The sequence below is a fragment of the Scyliorhinus canicula genome, chromosome 13 (genome assembly GCF_902713615.1).
Source record: "Scyliorhinus canicula chromosome 13, sScyCan1.1, whole genome shotgun sequence".
Taxonomy (NCBI): Eukaryota; Metazoa; Chordata; class Chondrichthyes; order Carcharhiniformes; family Scyliorhinidae; genus Scyliorhinus; species Scyliorhinus canicula.
Window position 1 is genome coordinate 51946594 of NC_052158.1, and position 10798 is coordinate 51957391.

General features: G+C 49.5%; 1 protein-coding gene across 1 annotated transcript; it reads right to left on the bottom strand.

The window, feature by feature from the left end:
• Positions 1-2200: 2200 nt before the first annotated feature.
• On the bottom strand, positions 2201-8163 carry LOC119975867 (class I histocompatibility antigen, F10 alpha chain-like). The gene is made up of 5 exons (XM_038815754.1): positions 7870-8163; positions 7549-7652; positions 6361-6393; positions 5214-5268; positions 2201-3529 (listed from the first exon to the last, which is right to left on the bottom strand). Exons 1-5 carry the CDS (start codon positions 8033-8035, stop codon positions 3468-3470), a joined length of 420 nt encoding a protein of 139 aa, XP_038671682.1. The 5' UTR covers positions 8036-8163; the 3' UTR covers positions 2201-3467.
• Between the last annotated feature and the right edge of the window lie 2635 nt (positions 8164-10798).

Sequence of the window (10798 nt, forward strand, 5' to 3'; positions counted from 1 at the left end):
TCATAATCCAATGATGTTTTGGGACAAATTCAAGAATAAAAGTGCCAGACTGTTTTGATGAAGTTTATTATTACAGCCATTTAATTTAAAACTTTACATGTGGCAGGACGAGAAAATGTGATGGCCGCTGCTTTGTCACGAATGTGATAGTGAAGCAGGTTCGATGCTGGAAAAATGGACTGTATTCTTGGACATGTTTGCCTGTTTTGATGATTTAAAATGTATGTATGTTTATTGTCAAGTGTTAGGAATGGGCAAGCGAAAAGGTGAAAAATAAAACCATCTTTGAAGTTGATGGGTTTTTTTTTTCTTGAGGGAGGTGTCACGGGAGTCTTCCTTTAAGAAAAGTTTTTGTCTTATCACATGGCTTCAGTGATGTCATTTTGTGGGTGGAGCTGAGCTGTGGCTGAGAGGTTTTTTAAAGTTTCATTTTCAGTTTGACTGCTGTGGACTCAGAAGGAGAAAAAAGTGTTTATTCCTGTCTTTCCATGGTTTCATTTTAAAGAATTGTTCCAGAAAAATCTCTCATTGATTATAACTATCTGCTGTGGGAACTTAAAATATATAGTTTGCTTTCTGGGAGGGTTTAAACCTGGTGAGACGGGATCAGAATCTCAGGGAAATCCAGTCTCATTCATACAGAGTGCTGGGCCACGCCCTTGTAAAGGGGCTTTTGGTTTACAGGATTGTGTGTTTGAATTGAATAGTGAAGAAGGAATTCATTAAATGTCATACATAGATTATTGTAGCTGTGTGGGGCCTCACGGTAGCATGGTGGTTAGCATCAATGCTTCACAGCTCCAGGGTCCCAGGTTCGGTTCCCGGCTGGGTCACTGTCTGTGCGGAGTCTGCACGTCCTCCCTGTGTGTGCGTGGGTTTCCTCCGGGTGCTCCGGTTTCCTCCCACAGTCCAAAGATGTGCGGGTTAGGTGGATTGGCTATGCTAAATTGCCCGTAATGTAAGGTTAATGGGGGGATTGTTGGGTTACGGGTATACGGGTTACGTGGGTTTAAGTGGGGTGATCATTGTTCGGCACAACATCGAGGGCTGAAGGGCCTGTTCTGTGCTGTACTGTTCTATGTTATGTTTGCAATTGATAAAAATTCTTGATGTGTGTTTATGTTAACTAAGTTCTTAGAATAAAGCTTATTTTTTGAGCAAAGTGTCTGGGAAGACTATTGAATTACACCTTCAGTGAAAGCTCTCGTGCTCATCCTAAACAAATTCAACATAAAGGTTGTAGGTCAGGTGAACTTCATAATACACTTTGGAGTTTCTAAGCCCCAGCCCATAACAATATTAAAGTGAGACTGGCTGTCTCGCTCTAATACATCGCATCATCTCGTGCTATTGTGTTTGATGTCGCGAGGTGTTGTGAGCTGGGTCACCTGGCTTCTATCGCCACGGTACAGCCGCTGCTATTCAGGCGCAGCGAGGCCGTTCGATCGCACCCTGTACTGTACTTCAAAAATACTTAATTGACTGTAAACCATGTTGGCTGTCTGATTGAATGTTTCCAAGTGCTCTGCTATAACATCTTATCAAGCTGGTTCAGCATTATTAAGCTGGTTTAGCTCAGTGGGCCAGACAGCTGGTTTGTGATGCAGAACAAGGCCAGCAGCGCGGGTTCAATTCCCATGCCAGCTTACCCAAACAGATGCCGGAATATGGGGAGTGGGGGCTTTTCAGAGTAAATTCATACTTGTGACAATAAAAGGGTATTATTAAAACATCTTTAATAATGGCTCTAACATTTTCCCTGTAACTGGTCTGTAGTTTCCTGCTTTCTGTCTCCAACACATTTTGAATTGTGGAGTTACATTTGCCGTTTTTCTATTTTCCAATTTAATAGAACCTTCCCCAAATCTAGGTAATTTTTGGAAGAATAAAACCATTGCATCAACAATCTCATTAGTCACTTCTTTTAAGACGCTTCAATAAAATCCATTCGGACCTGGAGACTTTCAGCCCGAAGTCCCAACAATTTACTCAGTATCACTTCCCTGGTGATTGTAATTTTCCCAGAGTTCCTTCCTCCCTACCATTTCCTGATTTACAACTCTTTCTGGAATGTCTTGCCGTTCCCAGAAATAATCGCACTTTTGAATCAAATCTGTTAAACACTTCGATATCTGGGAGTTTCACTGTTAGAAGATTTGCATGTTCCTTACCATTAGATGCATTAGACAGAGACAGATACTGGAGTCCAAATCTAATTTATTAGAATTTAAGTAAATACAAAATTGCAAGTACGAATCGAGCCACCTCTTGCAAAGCACAACTCCCCCCTCCCCCGACCCAACCCCATGAGCAATAACACACCGGATTATGTTCCACAACTCCTAGCAATGAACACTTCCCTCTTCCCCAGGAGGGTCTCATGGAGCAGGTCGCCCCACCCCTCCTCCGAAGGTCTCGGGAATCAAACTCCCACGCTCTGTGGGCAGGTCAGATGCGGTGGGCACAACAATCCGTGAAAAGCCAGCTGGATTCAGTGTAAGTGGAGCTCCGGACTCCAATAGAGCACCTGACAATGTAGTCAGAAGCTGAGGGATGGCGATCAGGCTCACCGCTACACTAAATGTCTGAGAGACAATTAAAGAATTTAACTGTTAAAATGCAAATAAGCCCCACATCAATGAATGAATCAATGGGCGGAATTTTCCACTCCCAGCGGCAGGAATCATGGCGGGCGGGACAGCAAGATTTGTCGGAAAACCGAAAATCAGATTCCCATTGGTGGGAAGTTAGTTTGGAATCTTGTTTACCCAATTTTCATGGTGGTTTTAAAGGTCAAGGCGATGTGCCTGAATGTTTATTAAAAGACAGAATCATATTCCACCTGCAGATTATGCACCCAGCCAGCTGGAAGCTATAAGCTTCTCTTTTGTGACTGTACATAAAGTAGTGTGCACTTGGCAAGCTCAACCTGAGGTCGGTAGCTGCTGCTTTCGCCTTCCATTCACAGTCAGAGAGATGTGTCTGCTGCCTCAGAGATATGTCTGCTGCCTGAGAGATATGTCTGCTGCCTGTCATACAAGCTGTGCCAAGGCTGGGTAAGGGGGAGGGCTGAGTCTGCAATAGCCCGTGTCTGTGTGGAGGAGTGAATGGCTCAATGGAGACTGTGAAGTAACAGTGAATCGAGGCACTGCCTGTCAGCCCCACCACAAGATTCATTGCCGCCCTCATGGATGCAGAATGAATAAACTGACCAGCATACGATACGATCCCACGTGTCCAGCCCTCCAGCGGAAGTCATTCCAATTCCTGCTCCTGCCACTCAGTCTCCAGAATGGAAAATGCCGCCTAATATTCCAGAATTTGTGCAGTAAACAGTGCAAATTGATGCTAGATTCATCAATTTCCCAATACAGAAAGCACATATAATTCATTATCTACACCCCCCCCCCCCCCATTACAATCAGAGTTTCAGATGTAGTTGATGAAACTCCCTCCCGATTCTCTCATCACCTCCATTCGCTGATCATTGATTGAACTCCGTGGAATGTCACCGCGACACAAGAAAGCACTGAGGAGGAGAAATAAAATAGATGGTTAGTGATGTAGATCTATCAGCCCCCCAACACCATCAGAGCCTCCTCAAACACCAACAAACCCCACCAGACCCCAAAAACCCCATAAAGGCCCCAAACCCTCCATCAGATCTGCCCCAAAACTCCTAAACCCCTCCATCAGATCCCCAACACCAACAAAACCCCATCAGACCGCCCCAAACACCAGCAGGTCCCCTCAGACCGCCCCAAACATCAGCAGGTCCCCTCAGACCGCCCCAAACACCAGCAGGTCCCATCAGAACACCCCAAACACCAGCAGGACCCAACAGAACACCCCAAACACCAGCAGGTCCCAACAGAACACCCCAAACACCAATGCAACACACTTGACCCAAAACCAGCAAATCCCACCTTACCCCTCATTTTCCATTAACTAGTAACACTGGATCCTGGGGGCCACAGTAGGGGAAAGAGGCATCATAAAACCCCAGTGAAAACTGAATTCCTCGAAATTAAACAAGCAACTAACAGCACTCTGCGCCCCGGGGGAGATGCTGTGAGATGTGTTCCCCACCTCAAACTACTTGTGAGGCACAATCCAGCAGAAAAGTTTCTAAGTGACATTTGTGGTGGGTTTTGCTGGGAGTTTCCCTCTCTATCAGAGTTCACCTCGAATACCTAACGACGAGTCACTTTTTTGGGTCCTGGGCAATTTCTCCCCAGTCAGGCCCACACTTCAAGTTCAGTTCCCCAGTGATGAAAATAGTTCACTGCCCAGACTGGCTCCTCCGCAATCAGGCCACCATTTTGAAAGAGTGCTCTGTTCCCTAAATGGGCTTGAAGACCGCCACACCCCCCACCCATGGACAATGTCACCCATACTCCACATCTCCCCCAAGTGATGACACTCCACTATGGGGTCACTGAGGGCCTCCCTTTCCAGGCTTTCCCACACCCTCTTTCTTTTCTTTTAATTTACAGTACCCAATTATCTTTTTTCCAATTAAGGGGCAATTTAGCGTGGTCAATCCACCTGACCTGCACATCTCTGGGTTGTGGGTGTGAAACCCACTTAGACACGGGAGAATGTGCAATCTCCACACGGACAGTGGCCTATGGCCTGGATTCGAACCCTGGTCCTCAGTGCCGTAGGCAGCAGTGCTAACCACTGTGTCACGTGCCGCCCTCCCACATCCTCTTCCAGGCCATCCCCTTTGACGACCCCAACCCTTCACCCCCACCCCCAAAACCTTTCAGAGGTCTCTTCATACTCGCCCTGCACCCTCCCATCCTTCATACCGCCCTTCTTTCATTGGCATGGCCCCCTCAGGCCCTGACCCTTGGCTGTGCCTCTCCCGTTTGGGCGCACCATGGCCAGTAGATCGCACCCTTGATATGTCTTGCCTCAGATTAGCAACTCAGGTGGCCAGTCCCAAAGCTCAAGTGTTGAATTGCATGACCCAGTCTTTAATGGAGAGAGAAGAGAGGAGAGAGAGGAGAGAAAGAGGGGAGAAGAGAGGAGAGAGACAAGAGAGAAGAGAGAAAAGAGAGGAGTGAGAAGGGAGAAGAGAGAGAGAGCGAGAATGAATAATTTTACAAGATACTGAACTGCACCCAGATTCCACCCGAGGGGGTACAGTAAACACCAGCTGGAAAACTCCAGTTTCACCACTCACTATTGATCAATAATACTCATACCTTTAGGCAGTGGCATTGGTTGAAGAGTTTGATGAGGAATCACCTTTATCAGAAGCTGTTAATGGAAGAACAAGCATTAATAAACTGTTTACCATCAGTGGGCAACAGGCTCAGAGGGCCACAACGCACAGAGAGGGTCACAAGGGGCAGAGAGGGCCACAACGCACAGAGAGGGTCACAAGGGGCAGAGAGGGTCACAAGGGGCAGAGAGGGTCACAAGGGGCAGAGAGGGACACAAGGGGCAGAGAGGGACACAAGGGGCAGAGAGGGACACAAGGGGCAGAGAGGGACACTAGGGGCAGAGAGGGACACTAGGGGCAGAGAGGGACACAAGGGGCAGAGAGGGACACTAGGGGCAGAGAGGGACACTAGGGGCAGAGAGGGACACAAGGGGCAGAGAGGGACACAAGGGGCAGAGAGGGACACAAGGGGCAGAGAGGGTCACAAGGGGCAGAGAGGGTCACAAGGGGCAGAGAGGGTCACAAGGGGCAGAGAGGGTCACAAGGGGCAGAGAGGGTCACAAGGGGCAGAGAGGGTCACAAGGGGCAGAGAGGGTCACAAGGGGCAGAGAGGGTCACAAGGGGCAGAGAGGGTCACAAGGGGCAGAGAGGGTCACAAGGGGCAGAGAGGGTCACAAGGGGCAGAGAGGGGCACAAGGGGCAGAGAGGGTCACAAGGGGCAGAGAGGGACACAAGGGGCAGAGAGGGTCACAAGGGGCAGAGAGGGTCACAAGGGGCAGAGAGGGTCACAAGGGGCAGAGAGGGTCACAAGGGGCAGAGAGGGTCACAAGGGGCAGAGAGGGTCACAAGGGGCAGAGAGGGTCACAAGGGGCAGAGAGGGTCACAAGGGGCAGAGAGGGTCACAAGGGGCAGAGAGGGTCACAAGGGGCAGAGTGGGTCACAAGGGGCAGAGAGGGTCACAAGGGGCAGAGAGGGTCACAAGGGGCAGAGAGGGCCAGATGGTGACGCACAGAAACGCAAGAGAATGCAGGTCACACACAAACACAGTCAGAGGGTGTGGGGGGGGGGTGTCACACAGCGATGAAGACAGATCTATAAATTGAACACTGAACAGATACAAAGTGAGCAATATTTCCTATTTTCTTTACACAGTTAGATGAAGATGCAGTGGTTTGAGATAAACTTACTCTTTGCTGGATTGTAGCCAGTCTTCTGCCCCGCTGTAAAACAAGGAAGTTTCAGTTAGTGACCAGAGAGCGACATTCAGAGAGGAGAAAGGTGGGGGACAGCAACCATTTCATCTTTCCCAGCTACTTTCCCTGCTGGCAGGGGTCATTTGTAGGAAAATAGGTACATTGGGCTGGATTCTCCGATTTCCAGACTAAATGCTGACGCCGGAGTGGGAACAGTGACGTTTATGACAGAGTAAAACGGCACATCAATTCTGGGACCATTGGGAGGGCCTAGCAGCTGGGCCGGGTATATCACCCGGTTCCCACGGCACAAACGGCTGGAGAATGGCTGAGTTAGTGGCCATGCATGTGCACAGCAGCGGCCGCAGCGTACAGCATGGCCACTCGCGGACCCGGCCTGCCAAATAATGACCCCCAGTAACCCCCCTCACCACCCCTGGACCACCCCCCCCCCCCCCCCCCCCCGGACTGTAGTGGCACTGGACACAGTCCGCAGCCGCCAAGAGGGGTCGACAAAAATTAAGTGTTCCGCGCAATCAGGAAGTCGGCTCATCGGAGGCGGAGCATCGGGCTTGATCTTGCCGGGCGGCGGAGGGGAAAGAGTGTGTCCATTTTGGACGCTGGCCCGACGATCGGTGGGCACCGATCGTGGGTCTGTCCCCTCCCGAGCACAGTCGTGGTGCTCCAGTCCCAATCGGGCCCCTGGATGCCCCAAACGGGCATCTGGCGCCCATTTCACGAATGCAGCGACCAGGTGTGTTTGCCTCCGTCGTGAAACGGGCGTGAAGGGCCGACCGCTCAGCCCATCGGGCTCGGAGAATCGCCGTTCGCCGTGAAAAACGGCGAGCCGCGATGTTTTCGAGCGAGCGAGAGAGAGAGAGAGAGAGAGAGAGGAGAGAGAGAGAGAGAGAGAGAGAGAGAGAGAGAGAGAGAGAGAGAGAGAGAGAGAGAGAGAGAGAGAGAGAGAGAGAGAGAGAGAGAGAGAGAGAGAGAGAGAAAGAATCGCGTGGGGGGCGCCGGGGGCGTAAAAAATGTCGGGGTGCCCTCCCGCGATTCTCCCAGGCCGCGTGGGGAGCGGAGAATCGTGCCCACTATATCTTACACCTACCCAGTTCCCCACTGCTTCCCACATTTGCAGCATCCGGAGTCCCTTTGTCCAGCGTGCAACTGCCCATTTCCTACCTTTCTTTTGTAGATGACGACACCCACAATGGCGAGAGCGATGAGCACCAGAACAGCAATGACAATACCAACAATAACTGGGACTGTGGAGTCAGCCTTCGGCTCTGAAAGACAGAATAAATCAGAGTGAGAAAGTCAATCATCAGGGACCAGAAACATTAAAGGGGTCAGGGGAGAAGGTGCACTGAATCGAGTCACATTGTAGTATCCCAGGATATACAGCTCAGCACTGACCATCTCTCCCAGACAGAGAGGGAGAGAGAGACAGCAAGAAAGAGCGGGCGAGAAGATTGGATCTTTACACAATGGAGATGGTCTTACCATAAAACAGGATCATCGGCTCAGTCAATCCACTGTGAGCCACCTTACAGGAGTACTTGGCCGATACAGCGTCGTAGTCGGTGTGTTTTTCCATCTGGAAAGTGCCGTCATGATTAGGCCGGACCCCACTGGAATACATCTCGGCATCTTTCTCATCTCTGTGCATTATCACCTCGATGGACTGAGGGTAGAACCCTGTGGCGACACAGGAGAGCTTGTTGCTGTTACCCAGGCGGGTAAAGGACACAGATGGAGCAACTGAGAGAGAGAGAGAGAGTAAAAGTGTTAATGTCAGAATAGAGAGAAATTCAACACGTTAGCTGGAATTTTCTGGCCAGTTCCAACGACGGTGACCCCTCGCCGTCGGTTCGCCGCCAGTGGGGCTGCAAACATGAAACCCCGTCACTGGCCGATATCGGGCTGCCTGTGCTACCCAAAACAAGCCGAGGAGGCACAGAAAAACCGGACCATTGACCCCACTCAGTCAGAGAACCTTCGAAGAATTATGGTGCAAAACCTCTGATGAATGAACAAAATTTACCTGCATCTCAATTCCAGATTTGAAATCTGGAATGCGAGACTGATCATGTGTCAGTTTTGTTGCAACAACAGGGTCACATCATTGCATCCACTTCTGAAACAGCTATTAAAGCAAAGGATTATAAAGAGACTTTCTCAAGCGGAAGAAGAAATTATGTGTCTTAAACTGGAATTGCATGACTTTTAGGGAATGTTTGAAGGCAGTTGAAGACAATTCTCATTGTGAATCAAAGGTACAAAGAGTTGGTGAAACAGGATGCTTTCACTAAAATTAGTCAAGGAAATCCTTTTCCAGGTTTTCCATCAGACCCTGAAGCTGGTGTGTCAGTATCGATCCAGACAGTTTGAATTGGGTGGGTTTTTAGGGGATGTGTTCGATTCCCCTCCTTTACTTAAGGAGTCAGGAGGAAAATGTTCTACGAGAAATCCTATTTTCAAAATGTCAATGAAATGCACTCAGAGCCTACGTGGACCAGCTGGCAGATGTGTTCGCTCGGCCTTTTCTCATTAGAACGGAGAAGGATGAGGGGCGACTTGATAGAGGTTTATAAGATGATCAGGGGGATAGATAGACAGTCAGAGACTTTTCCCCAGGTGGAACAAACCATTACAAGGGGACATAAATTTAAGGTGAATGGTGGAAGATATAGGGGGGATGTCAGAGGTAGGTTCTTTACCCCGAGAGTAGTGGGGGCATGGAATGCACTGCCTGTGGAAGTAGTTGAGTCGGAAACGTTAGAGTGTAGATTAATTTGTTCTTAAGGGCAGCACGGTAGCATTGTGGATAGCACAATTGCTTCACAGCTCCAGGGTCCCAGGTTCAATCCCGGCTTGGGTCACTGTCTGTGTGGAGTCTGCACATCCTCCCCGTGTGTGCGTGGGTTTCCTCCGGGTTCTCCGGTTTCCTCCCACAGTCCAAAGATGTGCAGGTTGGGTGGATGGCCATGATAAATTGCCCTTAGTGTCCAAAATTCTATGATCCATGATTAACCTAGGACAAACGTTCGGCACAACATCGTGGGCCGAAGGGCCTGTTCTGTGCTGTATTTCTCTATCTATCTTCAACCTGTCCCTGATGCAGCTCAAGGTAGTGCACAGAGCCTACGTCACTGAGATACACATGAATGGGTTCTTCCCTGAGGTGGAGGACAAGTGTGAGAAGTGTGGGGGGGTCTGGCCAACCACACCCACAAGTTCTGGACATGCCGCAGACTCAGGGAATTTTGGACGGTCTTCTTTGAGTCTATGTCCAAGGTAAGAAGTCTTACAACACCAGGTTAAAGTCCAACAGGTTTGTTTCGAATCACTAGCTTTTGGACCACTGCTCCTTCCTCAGGCTGATTCCTCAGGTGAGGAAGCCATGCTCCGAAAGCTAGTGATTCGAAACAAACCTGTTGGACTTCTACATGATGTTGTTAAGACTTCTTAATGAGCCCACCCCAGTCCAACGATGGCATCTCCACATCATATGCCCAAGGTGGTGGGGGCCGAACTGAAGCCGTGCCCGTCTGTGACGGTCTTCGGGGTATCACAGCATCCAGACAGGGAAAGTGATGGACGCTCTGGCCTTCGCCTCACTGACCGCCAGGCGGAAACTTTGGGGCCTCCGAGTGACTGTCAGATCTAGCCGAATTCCCGAGGCTAGAAAAATTCAAATTTGAAATCAGAGATTCCACACCACATGGAGCAAATTCACAAGCCTATTTACAGACCTGTTTGCAGCCAGTGGGGCGGGGTGGGGGGGCACGTGGGCGGTGGGCAGGAAACAGGGATAGCTGCCCGTAGAGTGGAGACCTCAAGAGAAGCAGAGAAGGAAATGGGCAGGAGGCCCACTTTCTGGAGGGAACAAAGGCCTTCCCTGCATGGGGAGGAACCGGCATAAGAATCAGACCCACCCTCGATGGCCTGACGACCAAGGGGAAGTGGGACTTCCTCCCTGCCACCCCCACCCCGCGGAATTAAGTCTACTGTTGAGTCCCTTGAGGAACCAACCACACCAAGACACAGAAGGGGCAAACTGGGGACAACCCCAACCGCCAAACGTAGGAGTTCCAGCGGAACCGGACAAACCAGTTAAAAATCTAACATGATATCAAAATGTAAATATTATCCAGCATTGGGAGCCCCAGTGACGGCTGTAATGACAGCGAGGGGCTGAAGGCTGGTTGATCCAATCTATGTACAGGTTTCTTCCTTGTCGTTTTATTATACTTCACGTGTGAAACCCAGCCCTTATTCTTCTCTGTAACTGTCACTTGAAACACCAATAAAAATATTCAAATAAAATATTTTCAATGATGGGGCTAACTCAAAATAAGAGATATAGCTTGATAGAAAACATCTGCCATAAAATTAAAACAATGTGTATAATTAACTAAAAGTCAATTTC

Bases quoted from the DNA above. Each gene is read 5' to 3' on its own strand.
- LOC119975867 (XM_038815754.1), bottom strand. From the start codon at position 8,035: ATGCACAGAGATGAGAAAGATGCCGAGATGTATTCCAGTGGGGTCCGG. The intron at 7,653-7,869 runs GTAAGACCATCT...TCTGTCTTTCAG, and splicing joins GCCGATGATCCTGTTTTATG to AGCCGAAGGCTGACTCCACA. The intron at 6,394-7,548 runs GTAGGAAATGGG...CTTGTTTTACAG, and splicing joins TCGTCATCTACAAAAGAAAG to CGGGGCAGAAGACTGGCTAC.